Source organism: Ischnura elegans, chromosome 4 (genome assembly GCF_921293095.1).
Source record: "Ischnura elegans chromosome 4, ioIscEleg1.1, whole genome shotgun sequence".
In the NCBI taxonomy this organism is placed as follows: Eukaryota; Metazoa; Arthropoda; class Insecta; order Odonata; family Coenagrionidae; genus Ischnura; species Ischnura elegans.
This window is the reverse complement of record NC_060249.1, coordinates 50,994,895-51,017,700: the sequence shown is the minus strand read 5'-3', so window position 1 is coordinate 51,017,700 and position 22,806 is coordinate 50,994,895. Positions and strand designations below refer to the sequence as shown.

The 22,806-nt window shown below is 38.7% G+C and overlaps 1 protein-coding gene across 1 annotated transcript in view; it reads right to left on the bottom strand.

Moving 5' to 3' along the window:
- The window catches only part of LOC124157437 (NFX1-type zinc finger-containing protein 1-like), a 100,627-nt gene extending 78,690 nt beyond the window's left edge, over window positions 1–21,937 (bottom strand). Inside the window, exons 1-2 of the mRNA XM_046532136.1 lie at window positions 21,676–21,937; window positions 4,384–7,153 (exon numbers count right to left, since the gene is read on the bottom strand). Coding sequence (XP_046388092.1) covers window positions 4,384–7,153; window positions 21,676–21,759 — 2,854 coding nt within the window. The 5' untranslated portion in view covers window positions 21,760–21,937. The remainder of the gene's footprint in view (window positions 1–4,383; window positions 7,154–21,675) is intronic.
- Window positions 21,938–22,806: the final 869 nt, after the last annotated feature.

Genomic DNA, 22,806 nt, shown 5'->3' with positions numbered 1-22,806 from the left:
TTGCAAATGCAAATATATCAGATAATTGCTTATCCAGATGGCGTCTTCTTCAACGGCTGAAGCTTAACTTTTGCATACGCTGGTCACGAGAGTACCTGCACCACCTGCAGGAGAGGACCTAATGGCATGATCCAAAGGAAAACTTTGCTGTAGGACAGTTCATGATCGTACGGGATGACTGCTATCCATCTGCCAAGTGGCCATTGGGTGGCATTACCAAGGTCCATCCTGGTCCAGAGGATTCATTCATGGTAACAGTAAAAATGACGAATACCATACCGCAACGCCCAATCATGAGACTCAATCCACTGCCAATGGGACAATATCCATGATACCAGCTGCTCATGGTTGGCGGACTACTCTGTGTTCTGTAAACAATTCTTTCATCCTTCAGATGAGGCAGGTGGAATATTAACGGAATATGTATCCTACCCCCAGTTTGAAATTTGCCAACAAACCTTACCCAACTCCACTTTGTGGGCAACGACGTCACAAAATTGCAAGTTCTGACATGTTCATCCTTGACTCCCTCATTTTTGGTCTCGTTGGTTGAAAGACATTGAGATCGCACTCCTTCCCCTCCACCTCTCCTTTATGCACTTCTGGAACCCACCCCTTCATCGCGAGATCGCTTGGTGGTCTTATTGTTCTGTTCCTGCACCTCGTCCCACGTGAGGTCAATGTTGTTCTAAACATTGTCAAATATGTCACATATTGTGCAGTTGTAATTTAATTCGACGATTTATTGGTAAAAATCTATTTCATTGTGTGGAAACATTTTTATCGAGATAGGGAGAGCTCAACCTATGCCATGTGCGTGCACTGTGGCGTGTAACTATCACAAGGAAGTGCAAAATCCACCTTACCACAACTGAAGCATTTGCGGGGGACACACAAGTTAGCATGAAATGAGAAATTGACAAAATTCAGGGGAATTGTGTGTGAGGAAAATCTGAATACCCTCAAATAACAAGAAAGCTTATTAAAATGATTTTTAATCAATTTAAATATTAAAATGTGTCAGGGTTCCCACTCTAACTACATTATAAAATTCAGGGTTTTTTCCACGTTTTCACGGTATAAATACAGTCGGACCCGGATTTAACGTCTTCGCATTTAACGTTTTTCCGCATTTAGCGTTTATTTTTTGGGGTCCAGATTCATTCCCTACAAGAACAATGTAAAAATAATCCGTATTTAGTATTTCCCCATTTTGCGTTTTTCCGCATTTATGGTCGTAAAAAAATCCTGCAGAAGATTTTTTTGTCCAATTTAATGTTTTTTCATGACGGTTCATGCACATGATTATCCAAATCTTCGAATTTCTCCTCATCAACAAGAAGAGTCCCGTAAAAGTTTACCAAGAGTCGATAGAATCTACCGGGGAACACTTATTCAACTGCTTTCTTCCGCAAATGCAGCGCTGGGACCTTCAACTCGCAAGCTGGGTGATTTGTCTTCTCGTAATGTTTCGCTCCTCTTCTGATCCAGACACCAGACACTTTTTGTATCAGATCCGATATAATGGAGCTAAGTCATCCCTAAATAACCACGAACTACCATATCCTTCATTTCTTGAACTTGACTTTGATGATACGTGACGACTGATGGCACAAGTTATTCTCCGAGGGCCGCTACAATGACGGTTTTCTCGTAATGTTTTCAATTGATGGCTTATGCCCCTTTCAACTCTACTCCCTACAGGCAGTCCATTGTCATCCCAATATTTTTCCTGTCAGCTACATTCTCTTTTCAAAAGAGGAGGCCAAATATCATTTGCGCAGTTCACAAGAAGATTCTTTCTATAATCCATTCCAAGGTCAGTCTCCACGGAGGAAGAGCGAAAGAACCGAGGAAGTGTTTCCCCTGTCATGATCGTGAGCGAGAACATTCTTTCCCTACGGAACAACATCATTTTACGTCATAATTTAGATATCCCGGAGCCCATTTGTAAATAGTCAACCGTATAAATAGTCAAAGCGATATCAACCAACCCCATGTCGATATACCGACATGCGGTTGGCTGATATCGCTGTCGATTCAAAGATATGGGGCTATTTTATGTCAAAAGAGAATGACAATCGGAGTTTTGACGAACTATCACGGTCCATGAATCTAAATAAATCACTCATGCCGGGAAAAATCACCGCATAATCACGGTTAAAAAAAAGATCGCGGATAGAGCGTGGAAAAATACGAAAATCCAGCAGAAATCCCTTGGTAGTTGACTTCGACATCATAATTCGGACGAAGTTGCCAAACTGCAGAGGCACTGACAATTTGTCAGATGAAATCCAGTTCTGTTAAAGATTAAACCTTTTCACTTAACAGAGTTTAGCTAATCGCTATTCAAGGTCCAACCAAATTTTATTAAAAGCTGCCGAGAAACAAGGTGAGTCGGATTCAAGGTGATCAGCGCGCCGCGTAAGCGACTTCTCCCGGCTCCATTCGACCTGCATATGGCCGCAGATATATGACAACAAATCTGGTGTTATCATCGAGTTGAATTACCATCGACTTGTAGGCATACTAGAAATAAGATTCTCCTTTTTTGGATGACCTCGAAATCCAAAATGCGCGCAGAGGAGGCTTTTTAAAGGCTCATAAATTTCTAGTTTCGCTGAGGCAACAGAAAACGTTATGTTGGCTAAATTCCAGAAAACCTCCCTTTTACTAGATATTCGGTAGTTTAGAATTCGGAATTAGCGATCGTCTGCTGTCCCTTTATTTCGCTCATCTTTATTGATGCAATGACGATTTTTCGTGTACCTACTTACACCTTTTCTTATTATATTAGAAATGCTATAGTCACCTACATGTCACTTTTACAGAATAAAATTTAAAATTTCATCGAGACCACTAAAATATGCGTAAAAATACAATCACTAATGTCCATAATAATATTCCGAGTGGGAATGCTAGTAAGTTGATGTATATTATAATTTTCTTAAAATATGTATTTCATTTAAACAATTTTCAACCTCTCATTACTTATTTTTACTACCCATTTTTTTAGCTAATTCCTGAAAAGTATTATCCAACCGTCATTGGGCAGAGAACATTTAATCAATGAATTTTTTGCTGCATGCAGCACCTTTTAGTTACTTAAAATAATATTTCTTATTCATATAAAGCCATTCCAATCATTACAGACCCTGAAACCCGAAAAAGATGGCAGGTCCTCATTTAGTGTTTTTCCACATTAAGTGTTTTAAATTTTGTCTCCCCTGAAAAACCTTAAATCAGGATTCTACTGAATCATTAAATTTGCTGTTTGTTGATAAGGCATTTTAGGCAGAAATATTGATTAAATAACAATCATCGGCCACACATTAACTAAAAATGTAGCAAATGCAACAGATGCCTTGAATGCAAACATAGCAATGAAAGTGCTGTCTCTTATGACATCACCGATAGTTAGCAAAATTCAGGTCCGTCTAGAGGGCGTGAGTGGGAAAATGGAGAGAGCAGGGTGTCAGGGAAGTGAAGAAGTGCCTAATTTTTTGCCAGGGTTAATGTCTTCCAACCGCAGGCTTAAGGTCAATGTGCTGTCATGGCTCACGGACCAATTAATAATTGCGCTTTGAATACACGTATGCAGATAAATGCGTCAACAGTATCTGCACGTGACTCGACCTTGAAACATAATTGAAATATCGATTTTTATTTTAATCTATCTATCGTAGTTTTACAATCAAGTTTGATAGATTTCTAAGGTTATATGATGAAATTCGCGGCTACTTCCAGGATTTTTCACGGCAGACGAAATTCATAGCTTATTCACGGTTTTAAAGTTTTCACGGTTAAGTGGGAACCATGTGTGTATGAAGATCTAAATAGCGATTCTTTGATCACCTGTACCCCAAAGAATCATGAATAATTACTTTGTTTAATAGCAGGCAATTAAAAATTCATTTGGATCCGAAAATATCCAAAGATTCGACACTTGAAATCAAATATCCGATCCAAATCCGGATCCAAAATAATCCTGAATCCGCCTATCCCTACATATTATACATCCCTATATATTTCTGCCCAAAACTCCTGTATGCTAGCTGGGAAGTGCAGTAGAAATTGTATGTAATTGTACACAGTTTTATAAAACTGTAATCAAAATTAAAACAATGAAGACATCCTGAACAAAAATATTACAAATAATTTTCATTGGGATTGATAGGATGCATACCACTAAGCTCTTAAGTGGACCGTAAGTTTTGGACAAAAGCCAAATTATTCTTTTTTTATATCCATTGATTGGTTTAAATAAACCAGAAGAACATAGTCATAAAAGCTACATCTAAAGTTAAAATAGCAAACAGATAGGGAAATGATGCCAATAAATTATGGGTCAATTTGTACCATATGCAGGATATACTGTCTCACCTATCTTAGGACCAACTCTCTGCAACAGATTCTGATGTCTTGCAGCAGCAGTGGTAGTCATTCCAACAACATCACTCTCTGATATGACATACTTATTTTTTCTTTCCATTAATTCGAATTTCTCTTCATTCAGACTTTGAAAGTATCGACGAGATCTCACTAAATCGCTCTCATACTTCTGAACTAATTTCAATACCCAATATCTATACAACATCCACCTATAGTCAGGCTGCAGGATATTCAAATTCTTCAACTTAGTCATTCTTTGAATTAAATCCATATTTGGTTCAAAAGGCTCTGACAGCTTCCTTTTCATGTACTCTAATCTAGACACCCACATAATAATTTCATTCCTAATATCTTCCAATTCATCGCCTTCAACTATGGATTCTTCAAATTTTAATTCATTTATAATATTCTTAATATCATACAGAGAGCATGAGTAAAATCCATTATGATTGGTAGGCTTTATATCATTCAAGTCCACCCCAGACTTCATTGAATTTTGAAAATACAACCCAGCAAATAGCCACTCCTGAAATTGTAGGTCACCCTGGCTATTAAAACCAGAATGAATAACCATGCGATATTCCATAACTCTAATTAAATACTCAAGAGATATGATTCCTTCACTTTTCATGCACATTTTTAGGCACTCATTACATTCATTAATAGTCTTAGTGCATTCATTCATTTCTTCTATTACATCCCTAAGGCCAAATCCATATATTCCTTTATTTTTCCTAACAACTCTCAAGTTATAATCATCCAGTTTCTCATTTTTGGATTGACTACCAATTCGAACTATATTTCTGGTGAATGATAAAATTCCTTCCAGAAACTGATCAAGAGCATGGTTTGTGTAACAAACAACCAAAATTGGACCTCTCTGCCACTCAAGAGTATTATCTAGCAATACTTCAGCAATTTTGAGGCCAAGATAGGTCTTTCCTGTGCCTGGGGGACCCTGAATTACGGCACACTTCTTAGTCAATGCTGACTGTAGTGCCTTATACTGCGACTCATTCAATTCCATCTTCTCCTTTGATGGCCATGAATCTTTATTTAAAACTTGAAATTCTATTCTTTTAGACCTGTAAATTGTGCCAGGGAGTCGCTCCAGGTAAGTCGGATAGTGTGATTCAGGAGACACGTCAATCAAGTATTCCTTCAATGGAAAGTTTTCTCCAGTAAACTTCTGCAATGCCTTCAAAACATGTTGATATGCTTCAAAATACACTTCACTCTCTGCCATGATGAATTCTTTTTCGAATAATTCTCCCTTGTTCACATCTCCCACTAGCTCACAGCGTAAAATTCCCTTCTCAAGGAGTTCTACCTGTCTGTCCACGACCAGCCCCAAAATTATCGAACTAAACAGGTCACTGCTGAAACATAGTAAGGACCCAAATAGGAACCTTTTAGACCTAGACCAGTTGTGTCTACTTGACTTGGCTCGAGGATTAAAAAGTACTTCAGTGACCAAAGAGTCACCTTCAACAAATTGCTGCAAAAACCTCACACCCTGGTAGAATCTCACATTCTCAATGCGCTTATACTTGCTAGATTCTGAAGACTGATGATGTATAAAGTTCATTATTCCTTCTCTCAATGGAATGAGGAAATCCTCCCTCATGAGATTGAATTGCACATCCAAATAGTGCTCAACACTCTTGTATGGCCCATCAATAACCGCTGGACACAAATTAACTTCTGTCTTCAATGAAAGATCTTGTGGCAGAGGGATGACACTCAACTCTCGAAAATTAATACCGGGCTGCCACTCCCTTTTCACCTTCTCCCTGCGTCTTCTTTGAGCGACTGACTCATGCAATTGATTAAGGGACTCCACATGATCCATGAGGCTTCTGTAATCCTCCTCTAGCTTGGGTGCCACCAGCAATTTCCTCATGAGCTTTAAATTTTGCAAGGCCATCACAGCCCTAGTGCAATGATCACTCAGAATTTCAGTTGCTTTTGTTGGCATCATTTGAACAAAAGTGTTGTACAAAACGTAGAGGTTTTCAAAATAATTTGTTAACTCCTCAGCACTGAATGCCATGTTCTGGGCTATAATATTGAGTGAAAACGTAGAAAACTGTTCCAAAACACTGGAATGAATCGAGTGTGCAAGAAGAGATGCCTGTAACTCTTTGTCATTTGATGTTGTGATTTTGGCAAGAATTTCTACCACCAGCATGATCATATTTGGTCCAAGTTTCCGCTTCAAAAGAGTGGTGAAATTCTTTGACCTGGCTTGCAAATGTGTCAATAATTTTGATGAATTCATGTTTAACTTTTCCTTCATGTCTGCCACCTGGAATCCTGGGATACCCTCATCATCAGGATGTAATTCCATCCCGATTTTTCTTTCCGCTGGGGAATTATTATAGCATCCAGCTTGTTCACCTCGATTCAGTAAACTTGGTGTGCCTGACCGGGCAATCTGATATGAATGAGAATAATTTCTACTTACGATGGCGGAATCAGCCGCTTGTCTGAAATTGCCCCTACGTCTTTCATTGATTTCACTTGAAGAAGTACTTGGCAATCGAAAACTTTCTTTTAGCCCCTGTTGAAATTTACTCGTCTCAGCATTCTGCCCATCGCTCAATGTTGCACAACTTCTTCTTCTCCAGGCACCACTTCCTCTTCTCCAGGCACCACATTCTACCCTTTTCTCCGTTATCTTGGCTGCGCAATTCTTTTCTTGGCCCAACTCAATCTCTTTAAACAGCAGATCACTGTTGCTTGAAGTCACTGTTTTAACCTGTGAAGAGAAAGTTCCATAATGCAATTAATTTTTAGCAACCAAATTGTGAACATATTTACATTGAATATCACAAAACTAAACTAATATAAATATATAACTATTGCTGTGTATCAAGAGTTTTCCAGGTGTACACCTCATACAACTTCGGTTGTTGCTAAATATTTCCTGGCAGTTGCTTGCTTGGCCACTTTATCAGAGGGAATCAAAGGAATTAAGAGGAAAGTGACCAGCAAGAGCCAAGGAAAAAATGATATAGTAAGGGGTAGTAACCTTCAGAACAGTTAAAAATTAGAATCTTGGACTCAAGTCATTTTTACCACGAGCTCTAAGGATGGAATGGGTAATAGCAACACCTTCTATATTAGGAGAAGCATTATTATGCATGGCATAAGATAGGAAATGAACAGCATAGCTATAGACACGTTGGTTAAAGTCAGCTTAAATGTTTTCCAAATGAATCATTAATTTGGATTTAAAAAAAGACTGCTTTCTCAGTTTGCTTCTAGGTGAATTTATAATTTTCCAAATTTCTCTAAATTTGGTATCAGCGGATATAGTCCTTTGGTTATTATAACATTTTGCTGACTGTAGCATTTGACATGATTGCTAAATATTCAGCCTTAGCCTTACAGCTTCACTGGAGATTGCAAGATATTTAATATTATGAGACGCAAACCATATTTCACTAGTAAGCCAAGGTTTACCGACTCTCGACTTGGTCCTTTTTCTTATACTGTGTGAGAAAAGAAACTTTGATGTAATGCAGAAATGTTGCGTTAAAATTATTGAAACTTTAATCAAAAGAGGCCATATAAAACACATTGTACCACTACTTCAAATATGATATCTATTTTACATTAGTTGATTTGTAGGGATGTGTAAAGCACAACTGACTGAGCAAAACATTTTCTACATTCTTCCCACAAGTCTTATCAATCAATGTTTCAATCAATCAGAAAAAAGTAAAAGAGGTATAAGATACAGTAGTGCCATCCTTACAAAAAGTGAAACCACCATTAATGTGTTAAAATGTATTTTGGAAGGGTATTCTTATTTGTACCACATATTCTTTGTTTTTGTTGAGCAACACTGTGCTTTAGGTTGCCGTTACTATGAAAGGTGTTGCTGTCTTGTCAAGAATTTATCTATGCCTTGAAACAAAAAGTTGAAAATTCCTATCTTTTTATTTTTTTAATTGATAGCAGAACATTTTAACTACCCGCTGAGAAATTTTAAATTAAGTAAAAGGAGGCATTTTTGGTAATTTAATTGTTAAATAATGACTAATTTTTATTGTTTAAACAAGTTATATTTGTTTTTTTATTTCTTCAAATTACTCGAAAGTTATGTCAGAATGCGCATAAATCCTTTTTCTTCAAAATGAAACAATAATCATTGATTTATGGGCTATAGTTCCTTGGTAATCAGTGTTTACGTGATTTTTCTTTTTTTACTCTGAGGCCTGTCTCAGCAATGTTCAAAGGATAGTTTAACTTCATAATGGTTCAGTTCTGAGCTGAGATAAATTGATCATTATTCAAAATAAGGATACTGCTTTCACTTATATAACTTTCAGAGAAATCATTAATGGTCACCTGACATGATTTTGCACTATCTGCCTGATTTGAGATGCATTGGCCCATAATCTATCTCATCTTATCCGGAGTTTTGTACTGCTGTTTCTCCGATCATTTTTAATAAGATTTTAGCTGCTACTCCTACGTCAGTAGATTAAATATACATGACGTCTATGTAGATGAAAAAGCAGGTGAGTTAAGAACAAGAGAGGCAATAAGTTTAGCACTGGTATATATCAGCCATTCTCATGCCTAGTAACATTGCTTATACTGGTCAGAGAAAAATTGCGTCACAAACTTTTAACCCTGGATAGCTGATGCCAATTAGAACCAAATTTACTGATGATGTTTAGGCCAAAAACGCACCATTTTTTAAATTACAGAAACTTTAAGCCAAGCTCTGCTTGACAGCAAGTTTGCCGTGTTGCTGACAACTTTTGACTTCTAACACTTTGCCTGCCAGAGATGGTGATGTATCCGAGGCATTAGGCAACATGGCAAAACTAGCTCAAGGTTTCCGTAGATAAAAAATGGTACGTTTTTTACCTTAACCCTCTTAGTGCTATCCTTCTTCCTGGGGTACTGGCAAAAAAGGCAGAGGGTACGTTTGGGCCGGAACTGCCTTATGTTTTTCTTTTCTTTTAAGTTGAATTTCCCTCCTTTCTTCTTTTTTCCCGCCTGACTTGGCTTCTGTTTTTTTTTTTGTCTTTTCTTTTCGCCTATAAAGGGCTCTAGAAGCCCAAGAAGAATAGTGCATGCCTTGCACCAGGGCATTCGTTCGCCTGTGTCGAGGCGAAGAGGAAGGTTCGTTATCTCGCCGAAGCTCGGGCGAGGAACAGGACGTGCGATGGATGCACGGGGTGCACATTTCGGCGGAAGCCAAGGTAAGGCGGGAATCCCTTCCTTATTTTCTTTTCCACCCCCTTCATTTCTTCCTTTCCATTTTCAAGATTTGGTTTTCAGTCCCTCATTTTTTCTACTATTATTTCGTCGTAAATGTAAGGCTAAGTTCCGGACCTGCATGGATTGCATTTCGGGCGGGACACAACGGCCCCGTGATGCGACAGGGTATTTTCATAAAATGCAGCAACTAGGGAAAAAAACATTGCAAAACTATTTTATTACATATCCATAAGTGGTTTCTTTTCAGATTACTGAGGTTAACCCGGATAATATTGACAAAATATTTTTAAGTTTACTGAAATAAAAAATATCAATGTAATAAGTTATAGCAAATTAAATAATGTACTATGTAAGAGATGATATATATTGGCCCGCTGCACTTTTCCCCCAGCAGCAAAAGCCGATATATCAGCTTGCTGCACTAAAAGGTTTAACAGCATAGGTAATTTTGGATCCTATTGACATCAGCTACTCAAGGTTCAAATTTCGTGACAGATTTTTTCCACCCTTTATTAATAGGAAGATGGTTGAAATGGTAGGTAGATGGGGGGGGGCAACTGCTGAGAAATAATTATGCCTAAGGTTGGGGAACAGTTGAGCCAACAGTAGACGGGAAACATAAACATAGGACGATGACACAGAGTGGCGTGGAGATGGATAGAAGACCGAAAACATATGGAAAAATTTCACCTGGACCGGGAATCGAACCACAGGCCTTCTGTATTCCGGGCAGATGCTCAAATCACCAAGCTATCCACGCTAATCTTATCTCCAGTGTTTTCGGTGGGGATTCATGCAACCAATTCCCTAAGAAGTAGCCCAATGAGTCAGCCAAGAGATGGCTCAGGGCGTAGGTCCCCCACGAAGGAAGAATTCAACGCACACAGAAAAAGAAATGAAGATGGTCACAGTCACACAAACAGTACGATACACATAGCACATGCATTTCGGGGAATGCTGATCCCAACAAGAAGAAACTAACCATAGAGGTTACAAACAATACAAATTCACATTCACACAAGTCGCCACAGGGGAATATAAAAACATAATTACAAAGGGTCATTCCACGTCAAATCAACCAATATTATAATATTTTGACCAAATTACCCCACCGACTCGGATTTTCATGAAACTAGCCATGGTCATATGTATATGTACATTCTGGCATAATTAGAAATTGTGTAAAATTTTAGCTTCCAATTGTTAATTTTAAATGAAATATGAGCAATTGAAATTTGGGCGTGACCCCTAAAGTGCCGCAACTTACAACACATGGTGATTTTTATTTTCATCCATAACTCCATTCCTGAGTAAAAGTTTGCGAATATTTGGGAATAACCCCTCATTGCATTCTCCGAGAGCTTCAATAACACATGTAGGGGTCGGGCGATCTATTGCAGACTCTTTCTGCCATTTCATCCGCCACATGCCACATTAATTCAGCTTTTACCAAGTCCCATTTCAAGTATTTTCTATGGAGCTCAAAGTTACCACAGGTATTGTGTTCTTTGGAACACACAGATGGTATAAAAATATTAATGAGATGATAATGTGTCTTTGTGATTTTGAAATCTCGACGTAAGCTGATCAATTAAATCATCCAAAAGTGGAATCATTGTAGTAATTCTAAAATAAGTCTCAGGGTCTTTGTGGTGTAGTTCACCCCATGCTCTTAGCGGGCTGTAATGCGCAGAATTTTCATTTCCTCCTTAACAGTTCTGAGCAAGTTCTCCACGTTCTTGATAAGTTCAGCAAATTTTATATCAACATTTTGACGAATATCTTCAATAGTCTTAATAATTAAATTGACATGTTGCAAAGCTACTGCCAAATTGCATAATGGAGATTGAAGTATTTTGCATAAAGTGACAGTGTGTAAGTGAACAACATTCCTAAACTCGATAAGCTTACAACAAAATCACTTGAAATGACTGATCTTAGAAATGAATCAGCCTTTGAAGATGTTTCAGAATCCATGTCAGCGCTTAAGTCGTCTAGACTAGTGTATCAACAATTGCTTTATATATTTCTTTGAATCTTACCAACCCATCATGATTTTCAACCCAACGGGTCTCGCACATTGCCATAAGGCTTTTCCATTGCGTTTTGGGGAAGTGTTCAAGTTGTATTCTCAACCGTGACAAAAGTTTAAAAAATCTTCACGCAGGTTTAAATCAACCATCTTTCGGCTCGGCATATCTCACACAAATTGACATCTGTTCTTGTCGTGAAACATTGGGGATTTGCATTTTTTTTTCGATATTTTGTTTAAGGCACTTTGTTCGTTTTGCCGAGGACTTGATAAAATTTCCAATCGATTTTATGATTCCAATAGCATTTCGAATCGGCTGAACCTGGCAAGAGTAACCCAAGGCTAAATTCAGTGAATGTGAGCTACAGTGAACGTATAAGGCTTCTGGATGTGACTCACGAATTACTGCCTGTACTCCTTTAAAACTTCCACTCATCGAAGAAGCTCCATCATATCCTTGCCCGATCAAATACTCACAATCTACTCCTAAAGATCTCAATTCTGATAATATTGCATTAGCTAAATATTTTCCTGCTGTATTCTCAACTGTGACAAACGTTAAAAAATCTTCACGCAGGATAAATCCATCATCTTTCGGCTCGGCATATCTCACACAAATTGACATCTGTTCTTGTCGTAAACATCAGTAGTTTCGTCAATAAGGACTGAAAAAAACTTGGCAGAATTCAATGCTTGCACAATTTTTTTCTCTACTATTTCACCACAAACTGCTATATGTAATTTCATTTTGTATGGTCGGGCTTAGGTAGGTAGTGTTTAACGTTATATTTTCCATGTGCTTTTAAAAATTTGAGTCTCCGCATCTGAATTCCCTGAACCTTAAATTCACTTCCAGTGTCGACACTGATCAGTTTTAGAATTTTTAAATAAATATTTAAATAATTTATTTTCTTGCGTCCTTTTTGCCATTTCAAATGCTGAAAAGACCTGTAACAATTAAAATATAAGAAGTCAAATGACTAGGCAATCGCCATATCTTCGAAATTAAAGCTTCTGCTTTAAACCTCGAGCGAGCGCGCTGGCGAATAAAGCACGCCAATCTTTGAATACCACGGATTTCTACATTGTGCGTACATTCTGGTCTAGAATGGCCTCGTCCATTCTTACAATGCACTTTGACTGTCCATAGTGCGAGTTTACGAAGCTCGCTCGATACTTCGCGAAGTATTGTAGCTAATTTATTTTTATATCAGCAAGAGGAACCAACATCCGTGGCATACAAAGTACGCCGCGCGACCGGCCGTGTACCTCGTCCTTAGCTTTTCTTGAATGGCCTCGCGTATGCTTACAATGTAATTTTCACTACCTGTATCGTGAGTTTGTAAAGCACAAATTATTGTAGCAATTTTTTTTTAGATCGGCAGGAGGAACCCGACACCCGTAGCGTATAAATTACGCCGCGCGTCCGGCCGTCTATCATCTGTGTACCTTTATATCTGTATCACCTATAACTGTACAATTGCTTTGTTGCTTATTTTTTATTTTTTCTCGGATTTTTGATTTCTACCTCTTAAAATATGCTATGAGGTGCAGAATGGATATCCTAAAAATTTCAGCTCAATAGTTTAACATTTAGAGGTCGCTCAAATAGCATAAATGCAATGAAATTAAATTTTCCCGATTTTTTTAAGTAACGTCATCAGGGGTAACGCGCGATTATTATATACATCCTTGTATCGTGGGCAAAGTACGCCACGCGCCCAGTCGTATAAATATATCAGGCGCGCCCGCTCCAGAGGTGACAAATGCAAACACAAATATGTACGTACCTTCAACTGTACCAATAAAAATTCGTGATCCAATTCTTTCAAACTTTTTAATCTCCAAAACAGCTTGTTTTATTTAATACAGCGCTCTAAAAAATACAATGCAAAATTAAAATACCTACCGATTCATATTTTAAACAGGTTGATATTGATAAATTGATATATATTACACTTAGCAAGTTTCACGTAGTACGGACCCTTACAAAATCATAAGTCACTCACCTCTCTACCAATTCACAGCACTATATTATTTTACACACTGGACTACAAATACACACACTACACCTAGGTACCTACACCTACGTACCTGCACCTAGGTAGCTACAACTTCGCTCAGATAATTATTGGCATAAGTCTCATAGGATCACTTTCCAAGACGGAACTGCCACTCCGTGCTTGACAGCGCGCTTATATATTTCGCCGACGCGGCACCACGAAACAGAGAAAAATCTCTAATAGGGTGGTTTCCTATTATTTTTTTATTGCCTAAATCGAAATATTACTACTCCTGGAGTACGCATTTCGCGCTTTTAGATTTTTAACTGACGATATCTATTTTTCGCGATTAAATGAAAAGTGAAAATTTTCAAGCGCGCGAAAACGCGACGCGAAGTAGGAAAGTCCGTGCGACGCATTTCTGGTTCCCCCTCTCTCCTTGTGAAGTGACCTTGATCGAGGCTCTGAGCGCTGATAGGACGCAGGATGCTAGCGGATAGCTGAGTACCTTGCTGAATGGTAGCGCTTGGCTTAAAAAAAGGTTTATTAATACCTTATCAAACGAAGAAAACTTTCCGACCTTAGCCAGTTTTAATAGGTGATTATTAAGACATGTTTCCCTGAGCTCTGTGCTTCATGCATGCATTGGTAACCTCAGACGATGTATAACTCCTATCCTCCCGTGTAGAAACTAGGTCCCTGTGACGTCACGTGGAGTGGAATCGCATGGGCGCCAATCTGGCCTTTTTCAAATGAGGATAAAATTTGACCCTTGCCATTCGTCTAAACCGGTATTTCAAAAACCAAATAATTTGTGTATTATGAATACACTAATGGTGGGTAACGAATCGCAATCAATGCCTATCGTTTTCTTTGATGAAGGAAACTACCCTATTGTAAGCCTATCGAATATTCCTTCATTCAGCTCAAACACAACCCCGAAGTTTCGTAGCTTGCGCAGTTGGCGTAATACGTGCTACCATAGAGTAAGTATACTTACTCTATGGTGCTACCTAGCGACATTTAGTAGTTGAGTGGTGATACTAATAGCACTAATAGTATCACCACTCACTACTCGATGTCACTGCGCCGCTATATAAGATCGTCGTGTGAGCACCAAGCGAGCATTAAGTAGGTAATATATATTTAATTTTTTTTTTTTCATTTCGGGGGGGGGGAATCAATCCCCCATGATTCCCCCCCCTCCCCCCCCCCCGGCTACGGCCTTGACTACGGCTAAGAGACGTTTCAACAATCACCAGCTAAGTTAGACTGACCGTATCAGTAAAACTGAAGAAGCAAGACATTTTCTAAGCCAATAGGACGAGCGCATTTTTGGGAAAACCGCCTTGTAAATCGCCAGCTAACTCGTTCACTATCGTGTTCCAGAGAACCGATCATTTGGAGGGCATTAACCGATGCATGTGCGCTACGGTGGTAAAACAACTAGCGGCGACTTTTCAAAGAAACGACCTATCCCTAAACACCAAATTCACGAGCCCCACATTTTAAAGGAACAATATACTGGAGAACTCAAGAGGTGTTACTTTGTGAACTACTAGTAGTGGAAGCGGATTACCGCCCCAAGGGATAATTGCGGTCTGTCGGTCATGTGCACCGACCGCGCCTGCTTCGATTTTTTTTCCTCTCCTCAAGGTCGGAGGGATTTCTGATTTGAAGGGACCTAAAGTGCGGGAAATTCCCTGTGTATATGCATACGAGAATAAGTACGAGTAAGGGAACAAAGCACCCTGCCGACGTTTGGTCACACGTCCTCATCGTTAATGGGTGACCGGCGGCAGCGTCGAATTTTCCACTTTCAATGTGCCACAAGAGAGTATGAAAGTTTTTTTTGACAAAACATTGCCTTTACTTTTAGATTTCACATCTTTCCTAACAATTGGGGTAAAAATAACTGTGGTGGAAACAATATTTGCTTTAAGCTGGATCAAAAACCAAATCAGGATATTCTGTGGCCGGGCGGCTGCGTTGACTTTTTGTACTTATTCCATCTTTAAAAGAAAGGTAGTAAGTTGGAGCAAGATATTTATCTTTTGGATAATATAGTCAAGATTCAGGTCCTTCTTTCCATATGAATTTTAAGATCAAGCCTCGTCGCCCTCATAAAGTTTTTTTCCACATTATGTCAAAAACAATCCAAAACAATACACTTTTGAATGTTTAATTATTATATGAAAAATTGATAAAAATGAATAAACTATCCGTTTAATCCTTGGAATGGGTCAGAAAATATGCTTTGAAATTTATGGAAAACCATATTAACGGCTCACGAGGGAAAGTAAATACTCGATTTTTGCAGAAATTCAGACTTGAAATTTTTTATAATTTTTTCTCGTCTTTAACGGCTTCTAATGATTTAATGGGTGAACCAAATATATAAATAGCCATAGTTCCTTGATCCTTGGATATTGTTCTATCGGACTGCACCATTTTTGTTTACCAAAAAAATAGTGAAAATTTGGAGTTTTGACAAGCTTTTTTCGATTTCCGCCCACTGTGCGTCTGTCTGTTCTTTTGTCTCTTTTTTCTGTGTTTCAGTAGTCACTTGTGTGATCCGTTCTTTTCGATCGGTTTTTTATGTTTTACATATACAGACTGTCCCAAGGGTCGTGTGTCATTTTTGACCTGTAATTGCATTGAGCAGTCTTCATGAAAATTGGCACACTTATCGGGAAAGGTCCTAGGTTTTGTTGAGTGTAAGCAAAATTTTACAATTTGGACCTTTTGACCTCACGATGTGGTCCCAAACCAACATTTTTGAATTTGCCTTATGGGATTTCAATGTTAAAAAATTCGAGATAGAAAAAATTCTGAATTTCATTTACCAAGATGTCAATTCTTAGGTTTTCGGACCCGAGAAACCCGAAAATAAGACTTTTATTTCCGAAAATTCAAATATTGACCCAGTAAGGTCACCGTCAAGGTCATAAGGGTGTCAAAAAGAATAGCATACCAACAAAGGTGTCGATCTATGGGTTTTATAGGGTGCCCAAGTCATTGCTATTGTCCAAATACCCGTATTATTCACTAATTAACCTCCAATGTTAATGCGGAGGTCAAAGGTCATAGGGTATACGTAGGTGCGCAGTACACATAGTATCCATCTTGCTAAGTTGGTCAACATTCACGGAGGTGCGCGCAAAAATATCCAGGAAATCAACCCGCTAAGGGCAGATGCGCACTAGCGAGACCACGGCCACGACCTGTGGCACTCGACTAGTTTTAGCATTGCAACAAATGAAGCGACGCGCAATAGGCCAATTGCGACTCGTTGGTCGGACCCGAGTCGTCCGACCAAAATTTTGCAATTTGGTCGGCCCAGACTCAGCGGTCGTTGCGGCCAGAAATTACACACATTCTTATGGCGCGGCGAGCACTGACTCCGACTTCACTCCGACCCAACCATACCGATTGATCAAGAGGTGAATGTGTTTTACTATCGTGGTCGTGCTTTTGTCGGATGGTGTGCGACAAAGATCTGTCGCGGTCGCGCTAGTGCGCGCCTGCACTAACCGGAAGGTTTTCAAGGATGCCCAAAACAGAGAGGCGATAAACAAATCTATCTTGTTATAACATCTCGGATGGATACACATGGGTCAAATGTCACTGAATCTTGCCCGGGAATATCAGGAAAACTACCGTGACAGACAATAGGTTTTAAAAGTTGTTCTAAGATATGCAGGGGCGCCGACTTACAAAAAATATAGTGGGGGCCCAAACCGGGTATCTTGCCCCGGGAAATTTTCTAAGTAGTGAGTTTTAAGTTTTTTAAGCATTTTAGAAGAGTCATATGATCAACATTAGAACCCTGATAACTTGAATCTCGATATCAGGACACTCCGGGGAAAATCGACAAGCCTGACATATTTTTTATTTACACACATAACGGATTTTTGAGGGGGCTCGGGCCCCCTCTAGCCCCATGGAGTCGGCGCCTATGAAGATATGTTGTTGTCCACATATCAAGAGGTTACCCTACATAAGTTACAAAGTTACACACTGACCTTATTGTGTGTCTCAAAAACTTTTTGACTTATTTTCAAGTATTTTCAAGCCACCTTACCTCAGCAACAATGTAACCCATTTGAGAAATTCTTCAGCTGTATGTTTCTTTTGCATTAGTTCGTTGTTAGTCATAGTGGAAAGAACCACCATGAAGAGCCCCGCAATCCGGGCGGATATAATCAAGACTTACATATTAAACGGAAAGTCAGTTATCAAAACGATTCGTTAAATTTTCGTTGATCATGGTCTTCGCCTAAGAAAAAGTGGTCCACAGGTTATAAGACAAATTTAGGAAGGGAAATTGTTTCAACGAGGAAAATCATCAGAAGAGGAATTGTAAAGGGCACCCAAGAATCTTATAGAAGCATAGAAACGCAGTTGTTGCCTCTGTCTTGGCATCTCCATTAAGAATGAATGTTGACCTACTTATGACCTCAGGAGGTTAACAACTTAGCAAAATGGATACTATGCATAGGCGGATCCAGGGGGGGGGGGGCACGGGGGCACGTGCCCCCCCCCCCCCCCCCCAGACCCTCAAAAATATGCATGATTTTTAATAACGTCCCATTATCATTGCGTTCGTTTTGTATTACGAGGTATCCTTGTGCCCCACCCAGAACAAAATCCTGAATACGGCCTTGCTTGTGCCCCTCCCAGAAAAAAATCCTGGATCCGCCCCTGATACTATGTGTACTACGCACCTCACTTGGTCACCCTTTGGTTGGAGACATTAGTTACCTTGACATAACAAATCATGCCTTTATGACCTATGACCCCTATTATGATCTTCGGAGGTCAAAATATCAACAATACTGATAAATGAACTGCAAAACTGACTTGAGCGCCTTTACAACCTATGGTTCGACACTTTGGTTGTCACGATGGCCCAACGTTTACCTCCATGACCTTTGACCTCACTGTTGGCCTTGGAGGTCAAACAGTGGCCAATACGAGTATTTGGACAATTACAATGACTTGGGCACACTTTAAAACCCATGGATCGACACCTTTGATAGTATCCTGTTCTTTAAGCCACAGTCATGACCTTGATTGTGACCTTAATGGGTCAACGGTTGAATTTTCGTTATTATAAGTGTTATTTTCGGTTTCCTCGAGTCCGAAAACCTAAGAATTGACATCTTGGTCAATGAAATTCTGCTCTTTTCTACCTCGAATTTTTGAACATTGAAACCCCATAAGGCAAATTCAAAATTTTAGTTTGGGACCACATCGTGAGGTCAAAAACTCAAAAAGGTAAAACTTTTCTCACACTCAACAAAACTTGGAACCTTTCCCATAATTATGCCAATTTTCAAGAATATTGCTCGATGAGAAGTTACTAAAATTAGAGGTCAAAAATTACACACGACCCTTGGGACAGTCTGTATTTTATAGTGTTATTACACTATGTTTAACATACCTGTTTCAAACCGGCCGAATTCTAGATACGTGTTGCTAGAACTTAGCCATCGATATGTGGAGGCAACTCCTTAGTTACTAAAGCCCGTATGACACTTGCCAATTTATTGGCCAATATATTGGCCAATAAATTGCCCCAATATTGGTTAAAATATTGGGCTTTGCGCATCGTATGACACGTACCAATATTTACACCAATATTGGCCGTTATAGTGTTCTAATATCCCGCTAGAGAACGCCATATAACACAAAATGACAAAAGAGCATCTCAAAACGCAGATTAATTGCTATGTTAGTTGCCAATGAGCTACAGAATGGGAGGTGGCATAATAATTGTAAATTTAATAGCTAATTCGAGGGGCTGCAAAGATATTCTCGAATTGCTTGAAATATCATTCGGGTGAGTTCCTTGAATGATGAGAGATAGGCAATATTGTGATCTCATAGGTGAGCCAAGATAACGTAGCGGCTCGTTTTGGCTGGAATATGTTCATCGAATAAACAGAGATTGTGTCATCAATTGGGACTTTCACCCGAAACTTTAGCGTTCAAATCATGAAAAATAGTTTAATAATTGTAAAATAAACAAAATATAGACGCTATCGAGGAGAAACACGACGTTTTTATTCATTAAATATCCGAAATGTTATTTCCGAATTACCCACTTTAGACAGTTGATGTTTGTGAATTTATATTCTCTCAAAGTACATATTAATTATTTGACCTATTCCATGGATTGCTATGCTTCTAAAGTTTTTATATATGATATTAAAATTCCGAGGTGAAATGTTTTGCAAAGAGCTTCTAGTTTTGGCCACTAGGAGTCGACAAGACTGAGTTCTGATTGGAGATTGGCCTCGAGAAAATAGAACCCGTTCTAAAATCTAGATTGGCCAAGAAATTGTGCCCAATATTGTGAAACGGAGATTGGGCTAGAAATTGGTGTGTGTCAGTGGGTCCACAATCCAATATCCAATGGATTGGCCAATAAATTGGCAAGTGTCATACGGGCTTAAGCTATAGCAACAGTAAAAGTTTTTTGAACGCACTTTGCAGTTACCATGAAAACGGTTATTTTTTGGCATCCACCCTTTTCGTAACACTGTACATTTCTAAGGACATTGAATAATTAAGGGTCGGCGAAAATGAAACATTTATCTCAAATTAGGCGGTATTGCGCAATCGTACAGTCGATACTCGATCAAAACTCTCATTTAATTAAGCTCTAAGATTACTTGTTTCAGAAAATAATAATCTCTTATTTTCACCCAACCTAAATAATAGCATGCCCTTGACGATCCTAAGTAATGAATCAAATGTCGAAAAGGTTGAGAGAGAATTCAAGAAAAATCTTTTTATAGTAACTGCAAAGTGCATTTTAAAAAATGTTGCGTTGCCATACATGGGCGTGTCCTATACGTGTATAGAACCACGTATATGTATAATGGTATATGAGGACCATGCCCTTGGGTGTAAAGGGTAGTACGCATGGGGCACAGGGTACATGGGTGTAAAGGGTATGTTCGCACGCCATACGTATCGGCGTAAAGGGGCAGCTGCCCCCCGCTATAGCAGCAGAGGTAAATATAGTTCAAAACGAAATTTTCGAATAACTTTTAATTAAATCCAAATATAAAGTGATGTTAACATAATGCATGTAATAAAAATATTTTTCCGAGCAAATAATATAAAAACTAGGAAATCACTGTTATAATTTTCTTAAAAATTTGATTTCGTTAACTTTTACGTGTTACGACTTGAACGACCACGGCTTGCCCCCCACTATTCTTTATCTAGGTTACGCCCTTGTTGCCATAGCGCAGTAACTAAGGAGTGGCTACCTCATGTTTATATGAAGTAAACTACCACATGCTACCACATGTCTCCCCTACCACCTCCTGAAATATTTCATATTCCTCCTGAAACTAAATAAAATTCCGAAAACCATCGTTTATGAACAAGCCCAGTTCAGCCGTCACCATAAAACATTAAGGCATTGACCATTACCATTGTTGTTATGTAATCTGTTTACTGTGTTGTTATGTAATAATCTGTTTACTGTGTTGTTATGTACCAATCTGTTCACTGTGTTGTTATGTAGTAATCTGCTTACTGTATTGTAGTACCTGGATATCATACTTAACGACCATTGACCACGCATATCATAACAACCATTCGCTATATTAACCAAGAAGAACCATGGAGACATGTTGTCACGGCAAAGAGAAGAAATTTTTCAGCCGCACGTTGACATAATTCAAGTATGGCGTCATTTGAAAAATTATTTCAAACGGCGGTTATTATGTTAAATGATGAAAATACGGTTCTGAAACATAAATATGGCTCACATAGTTTTAAATATGTGTTCAAAAAACTTGGTCATTGGTGCAGACTCTACTGTCAGTAAGAAGGAACGCGCAAAACCGGTGTGAAACCCGCTCCGACAAACCGCCATTACATCCATCACGCGCTCCGCTAACAATTTTAAGTCCCTTGGCCTCGAGCCGCTGTAAAAATTCACTGATTCGATTGCCACGAAACAAAACTGCTATCACTCACCATTGCGGCGACGTTTCCTTCTTCGGCAGCGCTTTCATCCGCAGTCGCCGCGGCTCCGCTAGAAGAATCATGGCCCTTCTCCATCGCACCGTTGATTGAAGAGCACACCGACTTACACAGCAAAATACTTATCACTGGCAAATGGTCCCATCACTCACAGCAGATAAGCAAAAACCGATTACTCAGGGAAGTATTTGACAGTAAAAGACCTCCTGCGTTCCAGACCTGTGATGCCACCAGCAGCCACCAACGGTTGACTCACTCGCGCTGCGCCGAATGGAGGAAGACAACTGAAGAAAAAAACACTATCGTTCTGAATGAATCTTTAATTTTGAGCGACTCATTAGGATGAATCGTTCAAAATCACGAACGAAAGTGTATGGTATCGTTCATTAGAACTAAGAAACGTAATTATTTTAACCCATGTAAGGTCATCCCACGCTCTCGGTAATAACGCCAATGTATAAGCCAAATAGTAATTCTTTATATTAACGTTGTTAATGAGATTTTGGAATTGAAACAAGGTATAATGCCAAAATAACGATTATTTTTTCCATATAACCGCATGAAATTCTTCTTTTCTATTTATAGTAAACGAATATAAAACATTATCATATAAGTGTAGACAAAGTTTCAGTGGGTTATTCATAAATACATTAAAGCCAAAATGCAAGTGAAAGGAGCTTAAAACTAAAGGTTAATGATTAATATTTATGAAACCTACCATTACAACCACCATGCAGCATAAATAAATTAAAAATAAAACATGTATTACTTGGACGCTATCCTAAAAGCAGTTCAGTTAGGAAACGAATAACTGAGGCAACTTATGACATTGGATTTTACAAAACATAGACGCCAAGCACCTATTAAATTTCTTATTAATATAATTAGCAATATATTAATCTATAAAATGAATCATTAAAAACATCGTACTATATAAAATTAAATAAGGAGAGGCCTTTATAAATACATGGGCGCTATCGGAATCTCGCGACGGGGAAAAAAGCCATTGCAGACCATATTTCACTGGGTCATTCACTGTCAAACCAATATGAAAAATAAAAAACAACGAACTTCATATGAAAGAAAAAGAATCAAAATTAATGAAACAGAGGATCCCCATGCACA